General features: G+C 42.0%; 1 protein-coding gene across 3 annotated transcripts in view; it reads right to left on the bottom strand.

Annotated features, from left to right (window-relative positions):
- LOC110493277 (rho guanine nucleotide exchange factor 3) overlaps positions 1-22,380 on the bottom strand; it is a 105,150-nt gene that overhangs the window by 23,452 nt on the left and 59,318 nt on the right. Inside the window, exon 1 of one of the 3 annotated variants that reach the window (XM_036950799.1) lies at positions 8,337-8,787. The exons of the other annotated variants lie outside the window; for them this stretch is intronic. Coding sequence (XP_036806694.1) covers positions 8,337-8,444 — 108 coding nt within the window. The 5' untranslated portion in view covers positions 8,445-8,787. Of the gene's footprint in view, positions 1-8,336; positions 8,788-22,380 lie in introns of those variants that run through there. 3 annotated transcript variants of the gene reach the window in all.

Raw genomic sequence — 22,380 nt, 5'->3', positions numbered from 1 at the left:
AGACTGATATCTACAGGGCAGATAGATAGTACAGAGCTAGTAGAGACTGATCTCTACAGGGGAGATAGATAGTACAGAGCTAGTAGAGACTGATCTCTACAGGGCATATAGATAGTACAGAGCTAGTAGAGACTGATCTCTACAGGGCAGATAGATAGTACAGAGCTAGTAGAGACTGATCTCTACAGGGCAGATAGATAGTAGAGAGCTAGTAGAGACTGATCTCTACAGGGCAGATAGATAGTACAGAGGTAGTAGAGACTGATCTCTACAGGGCAGATAGATAGTACAGAGCTAGTAGAGACTGATCTCTACAGGGCAGATAGATAGTACAGAGCTAGTAGAGACTGATCTCTACAGGGCAGATAGATAGTACAGAGCTAGTAGAGACTGATCTCTACAGGGCAGATAGATAGTACAGAGCTAGTAGAGACTGATCTCTACAGGGCAGATAGATAGTACAGAGCTAGTAGAGACTGATCTCTACAGGGCAGATAGATAGTACAGAGGTAGTAGAGACTGATCTCTACAGGGCAGATAGATAGTACAGAGCTAGTAGAGACTGATCTCTACGGGGCAGATCGATAGTACAGAGCTAGTAAAGACGGATCTCTACAGGGCAGATAGATAGTACAGAGGTAGTAGAGACTGATCTCTACAGGGCAGATAGATAGTACAGAGCTAGTAGAGACTGATCTCTACGGGGCAGATAGATAGTACAGAGCTAGTAGAGACTGATCTCTACAGGGCAGATAGATAGTACAGAGCTAGTAGAGACTGATATCTACGGGGCAGATAGATAGTACAGAGGTAGTAGAGGTATGACTAAAGACATATCAGACTATAGGAAAAGTTACTTCACCTGTTATCTGTGTACCACTTCATCAACTGATTAGATACAATAGAGTGTATCGCTCTTTCAAACGTTGTCTTCCTTTGTGTGTTTGACCTCATAAACCCTGAATGTCTTTCTTACACTGTCTTTTCCAATGTCTACTTTTCTTTCCTTTCGTTTTATTATATCTTTCGACTTGCACAAACAGACAAATTCAGACACATGGTTTGGTTGTTCTAAAAAAGAACAGATGTATAAACAAACCTTGCATAATTATTTAGGTCTCTCATATGCAAAGCTGCAGGAAGTAGGGGTTCTGAGTGTGCTGCAGGAAGTAGGGGTTCTGAGTGTGCTGCAGGAAGTAGGGGTTCTGAGTGTGCTGCAGGAAGTAGGGGTTCTGAGTGTGCTGCAGGAAGTAGGGGTTCTGAGTGTGCTGCAGGAAGTAGGGGTTCTGAGTGTGCTGCAGGAAGTAGGGGTTCTGAGTGTGCTGCAGGAAGTAGGGGTTCTGAGTGTGCTGCAGGAAGTAGGGATTCTGAGTGTGCTGCAGGAAGTAGGGGTTCTGAGTGTGCTGCAGGAAGTAGGGGTTCTGAGTGTGCTGCAGGAAGTAGGGGTTCTGAGTGTGCTGCAGGAAGTAGGGGTTCTGAGTGTGCTGCAGGAAGTAGGGGTTCTGAGTGTGCTGCAGGAAGTAGGGGTTCTGAGTGTGCTGCAGGAAGTAGGGGTTCTGAGTGTGCTGCAGGAAGTAGGGGTTCTGAGTGTGCTGCAGGAAGTAGGGGTTCTGAGTGTGCTGCAGGAAGTAGGGGTTCTGAGTGTGCTGCAGGAAGTAGGGGTTCTGAGTGTGCTGCAGCACCCCCTGAAAAATAAGAATAAAAAAAATATATTAATACAAATATATTTCACAAAAGTAGTGCACTGAGCTTTTACTAGTCCTGTATTAGCAGACCGATATAGCCGTCTGTAGTGCTGGCAAAATGCCCCCCGCCCTCCAACATCTTCCCGGGGCTATGTCCATATGAAGCCCGATCTCAGAAAATCTCCTAATAATATCCTTCAACTTAACACCTGTTGGAACTGTATATTATGTTTCTATACTGGGCTGATCAAACTGGCCCACGGGAGTTATGTTAATCACATCTCAACATGAGAGCAGCAATACAGCACCACACACACACACACACACAGACACACACACACACACAGACACAGACACACACACACACACACACACACACAGACACACACACACAGACACACACACACAGACACACACACACGCACACGCACACGCACACGCACACACGCACACGCACACACACACACACACCGAGGGTGAGATTAGGCCGTGGCGTGGGGCCCACAGCTCAATATGTGCTGATGTCGGTCTGAACATGCCTCCAAGCTGCCTGTCCTGGATTGGAACTAGTAAATCAATGCACATAGTGGTTTTACATGTTGGTTAATTACATGGTGGTGGAACACCAGATTTACAACACTGTAACACACTTCATTGTGTTCTCGTATCTCTTGTGCCTGTGATAACGCAAATAATTAGGAGGAAATCCAGCAGCAATGAAGAGTTTTGTGGCAACTTTAATTTATTTATAAAAACAACTTGTCTGTATATCACATCAACAAAGAAGCAGTCATCGATTCCCAGTGTTAGTGTCACAAAGATCTCACAGAAAAGAGCTGTGTGTGTGTGTGTGTGTGTGTGTGTGTGTGTGTGTGTGTGTGTGTGTGTGTGTGTGTGTGTGTGTGTGTGTAGGGGGTGGGGTGGGACTATACCACGCTACAGAAGTGATTTGTTTATAAACGTCAACATTTATTTTAGATACACTCACCTCCTCATTTTTCACATAAACAAAAGCAAACATTCAACCTGGTTTATCTGTAGGCCTATATTTCCTCCCAACTACGCACAGAACTGCTACAACCACCACTCAAATTGGACTCAAAATTCTAGCCACTTTAATCATTTAAAATTGGATGTAATAAATGTATCACTGGTCACTTTATAAACAATGTCACTTTATATAATGTTTACATACACTACATTACTCATCTCATATGTATATACTGTACTCTATGCCATCTACTGCATCTTGCCATCTTGATGTAATGTATCACTAGCCACTTTAAACAATGCCACTTCATATAATGTTTTCATACCCTACATTACTCATCTCATATGTATATACTGTACTCTATGCCATCTACTGCATCTTGCCTATGCCGTTCGGACATCGCTCAACCATAAAAATATATGTACATATTCTTATTAATTCCTTTACACTTGTGTGTATAAAGTAGTTGTTGTGAAATTGTTAGATTACTTGTTAGATTTTACTGCATGGTCGGAACTAGAAGCACAAGCATTTCGCTACACTCGCATTATCATCTGCTAACCATGTGTATGTGACCAATAAAATTGTATTTAATTTTATTTACTAAAATTGAAAGAATTATGATGAGAAAATGTGTTACGTATTCAGGCACTTAAAAATACTTTTTTTCAGCTGATAAACTTGCTCGTTGAAACGTCGATAAAACACAACAAAAAAACAGATTTCAGTCAGAACACCTAGTTCTTCCCGGTGAGGTGAGTCAGAGACTAATAGGTTGGCACTAATCGCAGCTTATGTTCTGTTCATAGTTCATACAATCAGTAAAGCACTGCCTGTCCTGGCTGGACTCCTATCTCCCTGTCACAGCCAAAGCTGACATCCTGTCTGGCTGGCAAACTAACGCTATCCAGACGTGGCTGCCAGGTTCCCGGGCCTCGTGGGGCCTACAAACGCTTGTCACTGTAGTGATACCCTGGATGGTACCACCTTTGAACCTTTAGTTATAGGTACATAATTGTACCCTTGCAGTTCGTACCTTAAAAGAGACAATAGTGTACCGTAGGGGACATTGGAAAATGTAAAACAATTGCCTTTTTAGGGTAGCACTGTTGAGTGTAAAACATTATTTGCATATTTCCCAGGGTGCCATGTAAGCGAAATGTTTAGTTACCAGTACCACCCATGACTGTGTTTGCTAGTGACAGAGACATGGTCGTTGCATTCAATGACTTTCAGTCCTGTAGCTTTTCTGCAAAATGAGTGCATAAGAGAATATTTTATAATTGAAATTAACCTCTTTATGACAATATATTACATATAAAGGCCTTACTTTCACAGTCTAGCTTTACCCAGTGATCTGAAACTTATCGGGCAAATCACAATACCCTGGCTTGCAAAGTGTTATGTAATTCCTACAGAAAGCCATAAAGAGTTAGGATTTTTTAAATATTTTTTTTAAACTTTTAATAACACGCAACCTGCATTTACAATGACTGCCAAGGTAGGGAAAATTGATAAAGGAGACTACCTATACTATTTGAACAAGTCCCATGTGGCTCAGTTGGTAGAGCATGTCACTTGCAATGCTGGGATTGTGGGTTTGATTCCCACGGAGGACCAGTACAAACAATGTATGAAAATGTATATGCTCACTACTGTATGTTGCTCTAGATAAGAGTGTCTGCTAAATTACTCAAATGTAAGTAACGGGTGCAATAAGTCCAACTACTAACAGATTAGTTTAGAAATGTGCTATTTATCTTTGTGTGGCACAAGTACTAATCAATGTGTCTGCAAAAACACACATTGAAATAAACGATTCAAAAATTCCAGGTACAATGGAGCATGCTGGGAAATTGAAAATGATCGACGTGGTTTAAGAGAGTGATGTTGTACCTTTATATTCAAAATATTGGGTACAAAAATGCACCATTATACAAGATTATCTGCACATCTACCCTAAAATATACCGAACACTACCAAGTGAGGTTATATGTGGGGCAATTCCACGATATCAGAGAGATGCTGAGACTAAGATTTTTCACTTTAAAATGTATGTCAAACAAAAAACAATGATTGCAAAGTCAAACAAGCAAATCCATTCACAAGGACAACTTCTAACAATTTCCAAAACCGTCATTCTGTTACCAAACTTTGCATCTGCACTGTTCTTCAAATAAATGTGTTTTTGTCAAATGTTTAGTGGAAATTGAGTTGTATGGCTTGTTCAACATTGCAATCATTGGTTTTTATTTGAGTCTCAGTATCACTCTGTTACCGTGGAATTGCCCATATGTACCTCTAAAAATATATTATGTCTAAATAGATATTTTTGTACCCGCGGGAACAATAATGTCCCTTAACCCTTTTTTTCTGAGAATGTAGTGAATTCTTGATGACTGACTGGATGACTGATTTCAGATTCAGGTTGAATCCATGAGCTGACTAGGTGAAAAAGCTGTTGATGTGCCCTTGAACAAGGCACTTAACCCTATTTGCTCTGGATAAGAGCATCTTCTAAATGACTGAAATGAAAAATGAGTTATTAAGTAACTAAGAACAAATGCTCAACGTAAAGTATCGAAATAAATGGGACTTCTCTTGAAATGCTCAACGTAAAGTGTCTAAATAAATGGGACTTCTCTTGAAATGCTCAACGTAAAGTATCGAAATAAATGGGACTTCTCTTGAAATGCTCAACGTAAAGTGTCTAAATAAATGGGACTTCTCTTGAAATGCTCAACGTAAAGTATCGAAATAAATGGGACTTCTCTTGAAATGCTCAACGTAAAGTGTCTAAATAAATGGGACTTCTCTTGAAATGCTCAACGTAAAGTATCGAAATAAATGGGACTTCTCTTGAAATGCTCAACGTAAAGTGTCTAAATAAATGGGACTTCTCTTGAAATGCTCAACGTAAAGTATCGAAATAAATGGGACTTCTCTTGAAATGCTCAACGTAAAGTATCGAAATAAATGGGACTTCTCTTGAAATGCTCAACGTAAAGTATCGAAATAAATGGGACTTCTCTTGCAATTTCCAGGTTGGTCAGAAATCCTGTATGTAACATTCAGAATCCTGTTATGACAACCATGAATAAAAGAGTTACAGTATGTAACATTTTTCAAGATGAAAGAGTACTACCATACTCAGGGTCAGCTAGAGATGTTGCCAGGAAGTGTAAGTACCGGTGGGTCAATAAATAATATTCCCAAGGCCCAGAGAGTGACTTAGAAGGCAGCGAGAGAGAAACAGATGTGTTGAAAGTAATGGTTTTAGAAGATTTAGGTTGGTAACAACAACATGGAAGAACAGGACTGCAGGCAACTGATCCGACAGAGGAAAAAGGCTGTGAGGCTGGGAGGGGACGAGAGCAGCGAGGTGAGGTGGTGACTCTCTGGGAAAGCTATATATGAGCTGATCTGTGTGTTAATGATCAGCTACCCGGGACAGATGGCTTGTCGTCCACATTCAACTCTCTTCTCTCCTCTCTTTCCTCACAGTCTTGTCTTTATTTCTTGTGCTTTTCCCCCTCCCTCACTCCCTCCTTCCCTCTTCCCAGAACCTTCAGAGTCTGACCAGACACTGTGTGACTCTCATGTCAGAGGCTGCTGACACAGGGCTCCACAGTAGCTTAGCTGTACTTCTGAGCTTCCTGTTAGAATGAGCAATAGGAACACTCATGTTGTGCGGTGGGGGGTCTCAGTCCCCGTCCCTGCCCCCGACCCAACATTGCCACAGGGGTGTTCTCTCTACTGTTATAAAGGCCAGGGTCTTAGTAGTCCTTCCGTGAAAACATGACTATTCCTTACTACAGTATTGACCAGATAGGAGTCTTGACTTTTCAAAGACAAAGACTTGGGGGCAGACAGCTTGAATTAGTACTGTATCGTCATGCTGCATTGACTCACTGTATCAGAGTCAGACCATCTTTTATACAGGAAGGCACTTAACCCTAATTGCTCCAGTAAGACGCTCTGGATAAATGACTTTTAAATGACTCAAATGTCAAATGTCAAATGAAACAAACACTTCAGTCAAGTTTCATATGGCCAGAAATGGTAGCATTCACCATCATAATAACAAAAGTAGTAATTCAACATCCACCTCATAGTCTGCAATGTAAAAGTGGAATGAGCACATTATGTTCTCTCATAGTACTTGGATTAACGCACCAGACAGAATAGACTTTTTAATTCCCAACTTAATTATTTGATATTATTTGTATTTGGTCCTGGTAGCTAGAATAGAATAGAATAGAATAGAATAGAATAGAATAGCTAGAATAGAATAGAATAGAATAGAATAGAATAGAATAGCTAGAATAGAATAGAATAGAATAGCTAGAATAGCTAGAATATAATAGAATAGCTAGAATAGAATAGAATAGAATAGCTAGAATAGCTAGAATAGAATAGAATAGAATAGCTAGAATAGCTAGAATAGCTAGAATAGAATAGAAAAGCAGCATAATTTGGCTTAGACCACTCACTTCAGTCCTATCCCAATAAATCATTCATCCTAACAGCTGTATTCATGAGATGTTGGCTACTGTCCAATGACATGTCGCTGTGAGACCCATTTACCTCCACACAGCTAGCAAGATCAAACATCTTCCCGGTCACTCTACCATCAATCAGCTGGGAATTGTGAACGTCTAAGCTCTCCAGTTCAACGTCACAACACCTCTACGCTGCTTCTCTTATGTTCTCTGGTGCAACAACAAACCTCCGGCCATTGATGAGAAAGAAACCATTTATTCAAGTCTACGATCGTCATCTTGTAACAGATCCCGTGATGTGTGTGTGATATTTTAAAGGTTGCCACTCCGTTCTCTTCTCATGCCCCCAAGGGTAGTTCGTACTGTATATCTGTGAAGAAAGCTGAGCACAGCTTTTGACTGACTCATCTGTGACAGAACAGCTAAAGAGACTTGAATAAAAGGTCACCGTGTTCACCAGTATGAAACGCTGAAGGTACAAAACATTATAAATGAAATAACTATGTGAAATCGGCTGGTTAAGTTGAGAAGTTAAAATGAAGAGACAGAACACACCACAGCACAGCAGAGCAGAGCAAACATCAGCTGTGCAATCAATGCCTGAGACTTCTGCTCTGATGTGAATGGTTTGAACCCTGGTCTTCTACTTGCCGTGACTGTGTTAACCTGCTGAGCTAAAGTCTAGAGTAGACATTAGACAACCGGTCTCAGGCAAAGGTTTTACTCATGACTCATTTAACTTCCTCAAACTACTTTTGGGTAAACATTTACATAATAGGACCTCAGCAATGCATTTATATACAAAATAATAATGCATACTTCAAAGGCAATAATAACACTAATAACAATGGGATTCACATGAAAAATAGTTGTGCAATCATTAGTACAAATGTGGCATTAAATGTCCTCAAATCCTTCAGCCGATACTACTTTGTCAACATTCCCTTAGTGACTGCATTCAACTTTTGCAACATTGTTTTATTAAATATCCACAGCAACCCCGTCTGCACATCACTCACTGTCAGTGTTGCCTCCACTTAGTGCATGCATGCCCAACTTATTTAGAGAGAAAAAAAATCGCGGTGTGCAAACTGCAATAAATTAATGCAATTTATGAGAGTTATATCGCATATTAGACTCCCTACATTATCTACATACCTCCACTTCTTTAGCCGGATGGATGTTGCTGCTGACTGTCTGCACCTCCGGAGAGCAGTTCGCCCTCTTCACGACGAGGTAATACTGGTAATCCTTGGCCACCACCATGCTGTCACTTTCCCCGGCCAGAGAGCTTGTGAATGCGGCAGGGTAGTCACAGACACGGTCTAGTCTTCCAGCAGCTACTGTGCTCGCCAGGGCTGCTCGAAGTCAAGTTCCACTAATGTAAAATCGAACAGCTCTTCCTGCCAACTCATCCCCGGCGCGTCGTGTCCGTCTACTCTGCTGCTGTGAAAACCGCGACTGCCAGTAGCGAGAGCCTCTGTTTTGGTAGTCAAAAATGATCCTGCGGTGCAGTCTCAGCGTGTATTGGCATCTCACGCGAAACGAAAGCGCTGCGCACTGGAGAAAAATAACCCCTTCACCACAGTAACCACATTCGAGTTGCAGAATGTGTGCACATTGTGCATTATTAGGGGCAGTTCGAAATGTAGGGGGGGGGGGGGGGGGGTAAAATAAAATGCACCCCCATCTCCAGCATTAAACATATGACCCTCCCCCTCAAAAGTAAAAAATGAATTTCACAACCTCCACCCTCATATAGAATTAACTCAAAATAATGTTTACGACAACACATAACAAAAACTGTAGTGACCCTGTGTTTATAAGCGTGGATATTATCATATGACTACTTGGGCGCATATGTGGCCGCATCATTATAGGAAGACTTGGGAGAATAATGATCCGCCACAGACAGTACATCTCAGAATCAGAACTTAAAGTACAGCCAGACTGGTCTGCTTCTGTGTTTTTCTAGACCTTAGAAACTGTCGAGAGTATACCCACGACTGATCCAAGTGGACCCAAATGGAATGAAATATTCAAATCACAGGGCTTTTATGCGGTTATTCAATTGATATTTTCAATGTAGTTTACAGCCTAGAGTAGAATTCTACTCACTTGAAAAGAATGATGCAATTATTTATTACATTGTGGTGTTGTAGGATAGTCTAGGTAGGATAAGGGTATTGTCCCTAAACAGGATAAATACGGGATATTTTTGAGCTGCGTGTCTCATGTCTTCACTGTTCTTTCATGAACAATGACACAGCTGGCCTCTGCTTATATTGAACACTGGTGCAGCTTTGAATGCTTTTATGTGTGGTATGATACTAGTTAGCCTATTGCCGATCTGGACAAACGATCCATCTAGCACTATTGTCACTAAGAATGACGATTAGATGGCAGGATAGACAGTCTATCCTATATGGACCTGTGGTATAGTTAGTGCGCGGATAAGTGTAGCGCATAAGGGAAGTACCAAAACACATTGATATAGGGGAGGCACATGCACGGAGATCAGGAAATCTGTCAAGGATGGAAGAAATGATATAGTAAAACATGCAAAAGTGCGAATGTAAACCAGGGGTAAAATGCACTACCTTCCACCGTGCCCCAAAAAAACACCTCACAACGCTGCCCAAAGCAAATAAAAAGAAGTTTGATAACCCTCCCCTATTTTGGGAACCCCCTCACTCACCAACACAGTACATTTCAAACTGTCCCTTATTCTTCCTAAAGCACTGCAGGTCCTGTGATTGGCTCATTCTACTTTTATTTTTCTATTGGTACCATTTTAAATTTCAAGGTCACACGGACAAATACAGTGAAATGCCTTTATTGCAAACTCAAAACTCAACAATGCAATAATCAATTTGAAACATATCCTCTGTTAGGATAGACTCTCATGCCATGCACACCTCTCCCCTGACCACGTTTGAATAAACTCTGTGTGTTCTGTGCAGTACGGAAAAGCCATTTTATTATATTTAAAGTTCCTCAGAAAAAGCCTTGGAACATAAACCCTGAGTCCTAACTCTGACTGCTCCACCTGGGGTGCATGCTGTGTTTTATGATTTGGTCAAATTATAGAAATAAAAACAGAGAAAGCATTGCCTTTCCTGCTGCTGATCTAGTGGCTTCATGGATGGATGGATGGAATGCTATTAATATTATAATAATAAACATTACTTAAAAAACCTGCTGAAAATATGGTATTTCTATGTCAAACGGTGTTGTTATATTTCAGTCTTCTTCCATGTATATAAAGTGTAACATTGGGATGCAAACTCAAAATTCACCTCTATATCTGACATGGTACAGGTGTCTTCTTGTTTTAAGCCCATAACCATGTGTGTGAGGTGTATACTTTTCTTTCAGAGTAGATTTGTTTAAGAGTACCAAGAAACACTCTGTGTGACCCTGATTTAGCCCACTGCTGTAAAAGGTCCATTAAATCCCCAGCAGCTCCCTGTGCCCAGTGCAGACTCCTGTTTCAGAAAGCAGAGGTGGGGCCTTGCATGTTGTGTTTTATGATTTGTTTAAGTAATGGTGATCCACAGCAGCGGTTCCCAAATCCAGTTTCAGACCAGCAGGAAATGGATCCCACTTTTAAGAGTCTTTGTTCTGGAGGGGTTGAGAAGTTCCTGGCGTTGTGTTTTCCTATAAGACCAGGGATGTGTGTAGGCTAGGGCCTAGGCCAGGGGGAGGAAAGTGTGTTGTGTGTGTGTGCGTGGACCAGCCTAGCCCCTGTCAGTCTTCTCCCCTCACACTCGAGCCAAGCTACTGCCTGGCTGTAAACAAACACTGGCTTTCACATTGTCACTCAGTGAAGTGTCACTCAAACCTAAGGGCCCCCTGGCCCGCATATTTCAAAACACTGGAGGCCTTAGTTCCAGTTCCATCCACGGTGCCAACAATCGTACAATAGAAAATAGAGTTGGTCTATCCTGACCTGGCTGGGAACTGTATTATAGGTCCAACTAACTCACTGACCCCTGGATTATGTTTGGGTCCAACCTGTTTGTTCCAAGATATATTATAGTTTCCTGTTGTTCAGTAATAAATAAATAGGTCAATGGATATTACAGGTGTACGTTGACTGACGTAAATACAAACAGGATATAGGTGCTATATGAAAACTAAAACGGAGCCCAACTGAAAGGATACTACCATAATCAAACATGACTTTGTATGCTACATGGAAGTGTTCGGTTTGGCTTTATGAATGTGTTATGATGTCCTTAGTCCATAAGAGAAATACAACCACCATTATTATTATGTAGATACTCTTCAAATAAAGTTTTACGGATACAACTAATATACTGTCCATGTCATGCCAATGCATAGTGACCCAGTCGGATCTGCTGTTGTTCAATCTATTGGAAATCCACATGGGGACTTCTAATTAGTGTATTACTATGCTGATAATAATACATAAAAAAATAGTAATTTAGCAGACGCTCAATTTACACGAGCAATTAGGGTTAAGTGCCCTGCTCAAGGGCACGGCGACATATTTTTCACCTAATCAGATCAGGGGTTTGAACCAGCAACCTTGTGGTTACTAGCCCAACCTCTTAACTGCAACCATCTGGCAGCAGTTGGCATCACTGTGAGCATGGTGTTGAAGTAAACATCATGAATAAAATAGAATAGAGGATGACAGAGGATGACATTTTTTCTTGGCATCACAATACAGGATGAAAAAAAATTGGTGCCATGCGCCAATTTCCTCATATTTACAACAACTATTTTTATTTATTTTACCTTTATTTAACTAGGCAAGTCAGTTAAGAACTAATTCTTATTTTCAATGACGGCCTAGTGGGTTAACTGCCTGTTCAGGGGAAGAACGACAGATTTGTACCTTGTCAGCTCAGGGGTATGAACTTGCAACCTTCTGGTTACTAGGCCAACGCTCTAACCACTAGGCTACCCTGCCACCGTCAACTTCTCAACAATCTATTTTTGCGCTACTTTTTTGTGTCATTTCTTGCTTATCCATTTTCTAATCTGTTGTGTGTTTTAAAATAAACGTATAGACGACGGCCCTATTCTGGTGCACACCCGGGTGGCAGGAAACTCTGCATCAACACCTAAAAATGACACCTCGCAATAGACTCACCACAGAATTTACACCCTTTGTTCTGGTAAAGAAAGATGAGATGAGAGGAGAATGATGAGAGGAGAATGATGAGAGGACAGAAAGATAAACAGTGATGTTTTTTAAATGGGCTAGGGGGGGAGGGGGGTTGTGTTTGTATGTGTGTGTCTGTGAGTGAGTGAGTGAGTGTGTTTGTGTGTCAGGGTTCAGATGTCAAGACTGCTACACGGGTCAACGACTCTGAAAGTCAGAATAGAATCTATTCAGCTCCCAGTATCACGTGTGAACTTTCAACTTCAATACGGACACTAAACAAACCAGGTTAGGTTAATACAGCAGATCAATAAATTACATCCAATAGATTTTTTTGTGATTTTAATGTTTGTTGTTGGCATTCAGTTATGTGCGATATCTAAGAGACATAAGAGATATATTTTTGTTCCCACTCTTTTCAGGTCCCCCAGGCCCTACGCTGATACACATCTGCCCTCAGCTGATGTGCTTTAGCCCATTCTTATGAAGAAAAGAACATGAATCTTACATAATTGTTGCATTTGTTTTATATACTTATTTAGTTTTATAAATCTGCAAACCAGATTTACCTTAAAAAGAGGGGAAATTCCATGTGCCTTAAAAAGAAGGGTGAATAGCGGTAATGAATAGCGGAGTGAATAGCGGTAATGAATAGCGGAGTGAATGGTGGTAATGAATAGCGGAGTGAATAGCGGTAATGAATAGCGGAGTGAATGGTGGTAATGAATAGCGGAGTGAATAGCGGTAATGAATAGCGGAGTGAATGGTGGTAATGAATAGCGGAGTGAATAGCGGTAATGAATAGCGGAGTGAATAGCGGTAATGAATAGCGGAGTGAATGGTGGTAATGAATAGCGGAGTGAATAGCGGTAATGAATAGCGGAGTGAATAGCGGTAATGAATAGCGGAGTGAATAGCAGTAATGAATAGTGGTAATGAATAGCGGTAATGAATAGCGGAGTGAATAGCGGTAATGAATAGCGGTAATGAATAGCGGAGTGAATAGCGGTAATGAATAGCGGAGTGAATGGTGGTAATGAATAGCGGTAATGAATAGCGGTAATGAATAGCGGAGTGAATAGCGGTAATGAATAGCGGTAATGAATAGCGGAGTGAATAGCGGTAATGAATAGCGGTAATGAATAGCGGAGTGAATAGCGGTAATGAATAGCGGAGTGAATAGCGGTAATGAATAGCGGAGTGAATAGCGGTAATGAATAGCGGTAATGAATAGCGGTAATGAATAGCGGAGTGAATAGCGGTAATGAATAGCGGTAATGAATAGCGGTAATGAATAGCGGAGTGAATAGCGGTAATGAATAGCGGTAATGAATAGCGGTAATGAATAGCGGAGTGAATAGCGGTAATGAATAGCGGTAATGAATAGCGGTAATGAATAGCGGTAATGAATAGCGGAGTGAATAGCGGTAATGAATAGCGGTAATGAATAGCGGAGTGAATAGCGGTAATGAATAGCGGAGTGAATAGCGGTAATGAATAGCGGAGTGAATAGCGGTAATGAATAGCGGTAATGAATAGCGGTAATGAATAGCGGAGTGAATAGCGGTAATGAATAGCGGAGTGAATAGCGGTAATGAATAGCGGTAATGAATAGCGGAGTGAATAGCGGTAATGAATAGCGGTAATGAATAGCGGAGTGAATAGCGGAGTGAATAGCGGTAATGAATAGTGGAGTGAATAGCGGTAATGAATAGCGGTAATGAATAGCGGTAATGAATAGCGGAGTGAATAGCGGTAATGAATAGCGGAGTGAATAGCGGTAATGAATAGTGGAGTGAATAGCGGTAATGAATAGCGGAGTGAATAGCGGTAATGAATAGCGGAGTGAATAGCGGTAATGAATAGTGGAGTGAATAGCGGTAATGAATAGCGGTAATGAATAGCGGTAATGAATAGCGGAGTGAATAGCGGTAATGAATAGCGGTAATGAATAGCGGAGTGAATAGCGGTAATGAATAGCGGTAATGAATAGCGGAGTGAATAGCGGTAATGAATAGCGGAGTGAATAGCGGTAATGAATAGCGGAGTGAATAGCGGTAATGAATAGCGGTAATGAATAGCGGTAATGAATAGCGGAGTGAATAGCGGTAATGAATAGCGGTAATGAATAGCGGAGTGAATAGCGGTAATGAATAGCGGTAATGAATAGCGGAGTGAATAGCGGTAATGAATAGCGGAGTGAATAGCGGTAATGAATAGCGGTAATGAATAGCGGTAATGAATAGTGGAGTGAATAGCGGTAATGAATAGCGGAGTGAATAGCGGTAATGAATAGCGGTAATGAATAGCGGAGTGAATAGCGGTAATGAATAGCGGAGTGAATAGCGGTAATGAATAGCGGTAATGAATAGCGGTAATGAATAGTGGAGTGAATAGCGGTAATGAATAGCGGAGTGAATAGCGGTAATGAATAGCGGTAATGAATAGCGGAGTGAATAGCGGTAATGAATAGCGGTAATGAATAGCGGAGTGAATAGCGGTAATGAATAGCGGAGTGAATAGCGGTAATGAATAGCGGTAATGAATAGCGGTAATGAATAGTGGAGTGAATAGCGGTAATGAATAGCGGTAATGAATAGCGGTAATGAATAGCGGAGTGAATAGCGGTAATGAATAGTGGAGTGAATAGCGGTAATGAATAGCGGTAATGAATAGCGGTAATGAATAGCGGAGTGAATAGCGGTAATGAATAGCGGTAATGAATAGCGGTAATGAATAGCGGAGTGAATAGCGGTAATTACGTATGATAATTGCAGTCAGTAGATTAAATAATACATGTTATCCAATAGCTTACCTTCGTCTGAATCAAGAAACATGAGTTACATATTTCAAGACTATTTTTAGCAAGTGATGTTTTTTTCCCTTAGTAGCCCTTTCCACTTACAGCCCCCGTCATTCCGTATAAAATTACATTTTTTGTCATTGACAAGCCCCTAAATTGGAACGCAGTGGCTGTACAGTAGCATGCTATACATGGACGTCAGAGCTCAGGTTCTCCGCTTCACCCCCTAATCGGGATACTTTTGCACATTTGTTGTTGTCTGAGTGAGGGAAATGCTGTAAGTCAAGAGGAGTCGATGTGTTCTGAAAGATGAGACATTGAGGATTATAATTAATAAATAACACCCATGAGTCCAAGTGTTTAAATTGTGCCGCATTAAGCAATAACAATAAAGGTCTGGCAGCAGCAGATGCGATGTGTGTGTAGCATGAATATACAGTGCCTTGCGAAAGTATTCGGCCCCCTTGAACTTTGCGACCCTTTGCCACATTTCAGGCTTCAAACATAAAGATATAAAACTGTATTTTTTTGTGAAGAATCAACAACAAGTGGGACACAATCATGAAGTGGAACAACATTTATTGGATATTTCAAACTTTTTTAACAAATCAAAAACTGAAAAATTGGGCGTGCAAAATTATTCAGTTAATACTTTGTAGCGCCACCTTTTGCTGCGATTACAGCTGTAAGTCACTTGGGGTATGTCTCTATCAGTTTTGCACATCGAGAGACTGACATTTTTTCCCATTCCTCCTTGCAAAACAGCTCGAGCTCAGTGAGGTTGGATGGAGAGCATTTGTGAACAGCAGTTTTCAGTTCTTTCCACAGATTCTCGATTGGATTCAGGTCTGGACTTTGACTTGGCCATTCTAACACCTGGATATGTTTATTTTTGAACCATTCCATTGTAGATTTTGCTTTATGTTTTGGATCATTGTCTTGTTGGAAGACAAATCTCCGTCCCAGTCTCAGGTCTTTTGCAGACTCCATCAGGTTTTCTTCCAGAATGGTCCTGTATTTGGCTCCATCCATCTTCCCATCAATATTAACCATCTTCCCTGTCCCTGCTGAAGAAAAGCAGGCCCAAACCATGATGCTGCCACCACCATGTTTGACAGTGGGCATGGTGTGTTCAGCTGTGTTGCTTTTACGCCAAACATAACGTTTTACATTGTTGCCAAAAAGTTCAATTTTGGTTTCATCTGACCAGAGCACCTTCTTCCACATGTTTGGTGTGTCTCCCAGGTGGCTTGTGGCAAACTTTAAACGACACTTTTTATGGATATCTTTAAGAAATGGCTTTCATCTTGCCACTCTTCCATAAAGGCCAGATTTGTGCAATATACGACTGATTGTTGTCCTATGGACAGAGTCTCCCACCTCAGCTGTAGATCTCTGCAGTTCATCCAGAGTGATCATGGGCCTCTTGGCTGCATCTCTGATCAGTCTTCTCCTTGTATGAGCTGAAAGTTTAGAGGGACGGCCAGGTCTTGGTAGATTTGCAGTGGTCTGATACTCCTTCCATTTCAATATTATCGCTTGCACAGTGCTCCTTGGGATGTTTAAAGCTTGGGAAATCTTTTTGTATCCAAATCCGGCTTTAAACTTCTTCACAACAGTATCTCGGACCTGCCTAGTGTGTTCCTTATTCTTCATGATGCTCTCTGCGCTTTTAACGGACCTCTGAGACTATCACAGTGCAGGTGCATTTATACGGAGACTTGATTACACACAGGTGGATTGTATTTATCATCATTAGTCATTTAGGTCAACATTGGATCAATCAGAGATCCTCACTGAACTTCTGGAGAGAGTTTGCTGCACTGAAAGTAAAGGGGCTGAATAATTTTGCACGCCCAATTTTTCAGTTATTGATTTGTTAAAAAAGTTTGAAATATCCAATAAATGTCGTTCCACTTCATGATTGTGTCCCACTTGTTGTTGATTCTTCACAAAAAAATACAGTTTTATATCTTTATGTTTGAAGCCTGAAATGTGGCAAAAGGTCGCAAAGTTCAAGGGGGCCGAATACTTTCGCAAGGCACTGTATGTGTGTCTGTGTGGATGAGGGTATATCTGTGTGGGTGAGTGAGTGAGTGAGTGAGTGAGTGAGTGAGTGAGTGAGTGAGTGAGTGAGTGCTGAGGTGCTGAGAGTCAGTGCAGGTGATCAGTCCAGTTCATGTGTTCAGCAGTCTGATGGCTTGTAGATATAAACTGTCTCTGAGACTGTTGGTATCAGACCTGCTGCTCGACGGTAAGGGAGTAATTTACAGTATCAACGTTTATGATCGTTGTGTTAGATCCACAGTTAAAAGATGGCATGCGTTAAACCCTGGGTTGTCCTGAACACAATGAGCCTGTGTGGAATTGTGAAGAGAATTAGCTGTGGAAGACTCACTTAAATACACTCATTACAATCTGTTTGTCTGAAGTGACTTTTGAAAGCCTAACACTGTACGATCATATTTTATAACATAGCTAGCCATGTCGGCAATAGAATAAGCATTCAAATTATGCCCACATGGCCCAGATTGCGATTTAAATAGTAATATTTTTGGATTGCTTAAACAACAACAGTAATTATGTGACGGTGGGGACGCAGGACTGTGTTACAAACTAAAAAACTAGAAGTGTCCTTGCTTCAGTCTCTCAACGGCATAGCTAGGAGTGCTCAAAAAAAGCACCTTTTAGTTGAAGACTCTTTCCTTGAGTGATAAATGTGCATTGAAATCACTTAGGAACTGTGCACATTTTGGAGAGGTGTGGGGCCACTTGGAGACACCAGTTAGACCTCTCACCCAAACCCATGTAATCATGTTCTTATCTTGTACCTACTCCAAAATGTGAATGAATATTCTTACTATGTTACTGAATGTATCTGGAGTACTTTCAGACTTAGTTATTGACAAATGCTGTGAAAAGTTCAGTAATTTAAAATGCACATAAAATCAACAGTGTAATGTTTGGATTCAGTCTTGTGTCAGGTGATCTGTTGTGTCCTCACCTATGGTCTGATAATTTCCCCACAATCTCTAAAGTGTTTTCTTTCAATTGTTACCATGGTCATATAGTATGTTTTTTTTATAGTTCTTCTGTAAAAAACATTCACATTCAGTCCTATCCATATAGTTCAGTCAGTCAGACAGGCAGTCAGTCTTTCAGGCAGTCAGTCAGGCAGTCAGTCAGTAAGGCAGGGAGTCAGTCAGTCAGTCAGTCAGTCAGTTACTGAGTCAGTCAGTGAGTCAGTCAGTCAATGAGTCAGTCAGTCAGACAGTCAGTCAGTCAGTCAGTGAGTCAGTCAGTCAGTCAGTCAGTCAGTCACTGAGTCAGTCAGTCAGTCAGTCAGTCAGTCAGTCACTGAGTCAGTCAGTCAATGAGTCAGTCAGTCAGTGAGTCAGTCAGTGAGTCAGTCAGTCAGTCAGTGAGTCAGTCAGTCAGTCAGTCAGTCAGTCAGTCAGTGAGTGAGTCAGTCAGTCAGTCATTGAGTCAGTCAGTGAGTCAGTAAGTCAGTCAGTGAGTCAGTCAGTCAGTCACTGAGTCAGTCAGTCAGTCAGTCAGTTAGTCAGTCAGTCACTGAGTCAGTCAGTCAATGAGTCAGTCAGTCAGTGAGTCAGTCAGTCATTGAGTCAGTCAGTGAGTCAGTAAGTCAGTCAGTGAGTCAGTCAGTCAGTCAGTCAGTCAGTCAGTCAGTGAGTCAGTCAGTGAGTCAGTCAGTCAGTCAGTCAGTCAGTCAGTCAGTCAGTCAGTCAGTCAGTGAGTCAGTCAGTCAGTGAGTCAGTCAGTCAGTCAGTGAGTCAGTCAGTCAATGAGTCAGTCAGTCAGTGAGTCAGTCAGTCAGTCAGTCACTGAGTCAGTCAGTCAGTGAGTCGGTCAGTCAGTCAGTGAGTCAGTCAATCAGTCAGTCAGTCAGTGAGTCAGTCAGTGCATAAGCATGCTTCTTCACTTTGATACATTTTTTAGAATAGAAAGTATTGGAAACCAGATAAATGTAATTTCTAACCTGTCCAACCCAATATTCTATTATTATTAGTGATGGGGGAAAAATCGCTACAATAACATATCGCAATATTATTTTGGACTCCAAGTATTTTGTTGTTTTTCTAGCTAGCATTAGCTAACGTTAGTTGGCTGTACCTGCGCCAAAATGTTGGTATTTTTAGCTTGTTCTCCATCTTCTTTTTAAATAGTGAGCCAACGTGTTTTCAACACTGTTATTTCCATGCCTTGTCTCCCTGCAGCAGACATTTAGTGACAAAAATGTTTGGAACATCAAATTGCAATAAAATTGATGTATCGAATCGCAATACATATAGAATCGTAAGAATAGCAATACATATCGTATCGGCACCTAAGTATCGTGATAATATCATATTGTGAGGTTCCTGGCAATTCCCAGTCCTATTTTCTATCCTGAGTCATGAACACTGAGGGAGCTCAGCTCAGTGAAGCCTGTCTGGCAGGCTGAGTTATGGTGTTAGCCTGGTGAAGAGTTTGTCTGGCAGGCTGAGTAATGGTGTTAGCCTGGTGAAGAGTTTGTCTGGCAGGCTGAGTAATGGTGTTAGCCTGGTGAAGAGTTTGTCTGGCAGGCTGAGTAATGGTGTTAGCCTGGTGAAGAGTTTATCTGGCAGGCTGAGTAATGCTGTTAGCCTGGTGAAGAGTTTGTCTGGCAGGCTGAGTAATGCTGTTAGCCTGGTGAAGAGTTTGTCTGGCAGGCTGAGTAATGCTGTTAGCCTGGTGAAGAGTTTGTCTGGCAGGCTGAGTAATGGTGTTAGCCTGGTGAAGAGTTTGTCTGGCAGGCTGAAGAGTTTGTCTGGCAGGCTGAGTAATGGTGTTAGCCCGGTGAAGAGTTTGTCTGGCAGGCTGAGTAATGGTGTTAGCCTGGTGAAGAGTTTGTCTGGCAGGCTGAAGAGTTTGTCTGGCAGGCTGAGTAATGGTGTTAGCCCGGTGAAGAGTTTGTCTGGCAGGCTGAGTAATGGTGTTAGCCTGGTGAAGAGTTTGTCTGGCAGGCTGAAGAGTTTGTCTGGCAGGCTGAGTAATGGTGTTAGCCCGGTGAAGAGTTTGTCTGGCAGGCTGAGTAATGCTGTTAGCCCGGTGAAGAGTTTGTCTGGCAGGTTGAGTAATGCTGTTAGCCTGGTGAAGAGTTTGTCTGGCAGGCTGAAGAGTTTGTCTGGCAGGCTGAGTAATGGTGTTAGCCCGGTGAAGAGTTTGTCTGGCAGGCTGAGTAATGCTGTTGCATGATGAAGAGCAGAATGAAGCAGTCGATTGAACAAATCAAATCAGTTACATGCATTACATAAAGATGGCAAGATGCAGTAGATGATATAGAGTACAGTATATACATATACATATGAAATGAGTAATGTATATTAAGTGGCATTGTTTAAAGTGGCTAGTGATACATTTTTTACATTCATTTCCATCATTAAAGTGAGCTGGAGTTGAGTCAGTCTGTTGGCAGCAGCCACTCAATGTTAGTGGTGGCTGTTTAACAGTCTGATGGCCTTGAGATAGAAGCTGTTTTTCAGTCTCTCGGTCCCTGCTTTGATGCACCTGTACTGACCTCGCCTTCTGGATGATAGCAGGGTGAACAGGCAGTGGCTCGGGTGGTTGTTGTCCTTGATGATCTTTATGGCCTTCCTGTGACATCGGGTGGTGTAGGTGTCCTGGGCAGGTAGTTTGCCCCCGGTGATGCGTTGTGCAGACCTCACTACCCTCTGGAGAGCCTTGCGGTTGTGGGCGGAGCAGTTGCCGGACCAGGCGGTGATACAGCCCGATAGGATGCTCTCGATTGTTTTATCTGTAGAAGTTTGTGAGTGCTTTTGGTGACAAGCCAACATTTTTCAGCCTCCTGAGGTTGAAGAGGCGCTGCTGCGCCTTCTTCACAACGCTGTCTGTGTGGGTGGACCAATTCATTTTGTCCGTGATGTGTACGCCGAGGAACTTAAAACTTACTACTCTCTCCACTACTGTCCAATCGATGTGGATAGGGGGGTGCTCCCTCTGCTGTTTCCTGAAGTCCACGATCATCTCCTTTGTTTTGTTGACGTTGAGTGTGAGGTTATTTTCCTGACACCACACTCCGAGGGCCCTCACCTCCTCCCTTTAGGCCATCTCGTCGTTGTTGGTAATGAAGCCTACCACTGTAGTGTTGTCCGCAAACTTGATGATTGAGTTGGTGGCGTGCATGGCCACGCAGTCGTGGGTGAACAGGGAGTACAGGAGAGGGTTGAGAACGCACCCTTGTGGGGCCCCAGTGTTGAGGATCAGCAGGGTGGAGATGTTGTTACCTACCCTCACCACCTGGGGGTGGCCCGTCAGGAAGTCCAGTACCCAGTTGCACGGGGCGGGGTCGAGACACAGGGTCTCGAGCTTGATGATGAGTTTGGAGGGTACTATGGTGTTAAATGCTGAGCTGTAGTCGATGAACAGCATTCTCACATAGGTATTCCTCTTGTCCAGATGGGTAAGGGCAGTGTGCCTCCTCCATATTAATCATTGTGCTGATGCCCTGAGTAGTGATGAGAAACTGAGTTAATTAACTAGAGAGTCACAGTCCCATGGTGTTGAGATAGAAGTGTGTGTGTGTGTGTTTTAGATGGCATTGTGTGGTTGTTATTGGGGATGACAGGAATACTAATTTAACCATATAAAGCAGTGGTCACCAACAAATCGATCTCAAAGGCATTCGTAGTCGATCACCAAACATTTCTGTAAAAAAACAACAAAGATAAAGCTTTGTGTTCCTTTTATATATATTTTTTGATTCAGCAGCCCTGGCGCAGGGAACCAAAGTGCTCACATTCGGAACCATTTCATGTGTCTGAAGGTAGAACTCTGTATTCCCGGCAGGCACAGAGAGCAAATCAAGTGCACCTATAGGCCTACCGCTGGCCAATCAGATTTCCCCCCACATAGACTGTAAAAAGAAACCTTGAGTACACAACAAAGTTGACAATGAGATTTCAAAACTTTTAAAACCATGACTAGAGAGAGACTCAATGAATACAGAAAATAACTGCTATTTCTATAAGTATGTTTCTGTTTAAGTTGTTATTCAGCACTGTCAATACTTTGTCCAACACTTTTATAAGCTTTAAAAATGTGTGTTCTCACTACTTCCACTCACGCTACAACCAGCACTGCAGCTGTAATGAATGAGTAGCAAAGTGTTTCCATAAGCTTGGTGAGTTGGTTGTGAGGCAGCCTCACCGCAGCTCTCTCCCTCTCTCCCCTCAGACTGATCATCAGATGCAGGCCATCAG

The sequence above is a fragment of the Oncorhynchus mykiss genome, chromosome 17 (genome assembly GCF_013265735.2).
Source record: "Oncorhynchus mykiss isolate Arlee chromosome 17, USDA_OmykA_1.1, whole genome shotgun sequence".
In the NCBI taxonomy this organism is placed as follows: domain Eukaryota; kingdom Metazoa; phylum Chordata; class Actinopteri; order Salmoniformes; family Salmonidae; genus Oncorhynchus; species Oncorhynchus mykiss.
The sequence above is the reverse complement of the archived record's forward strand: the minus strand, read 5'-3'. Positions and strand labels throughout refer to the sequence as shown.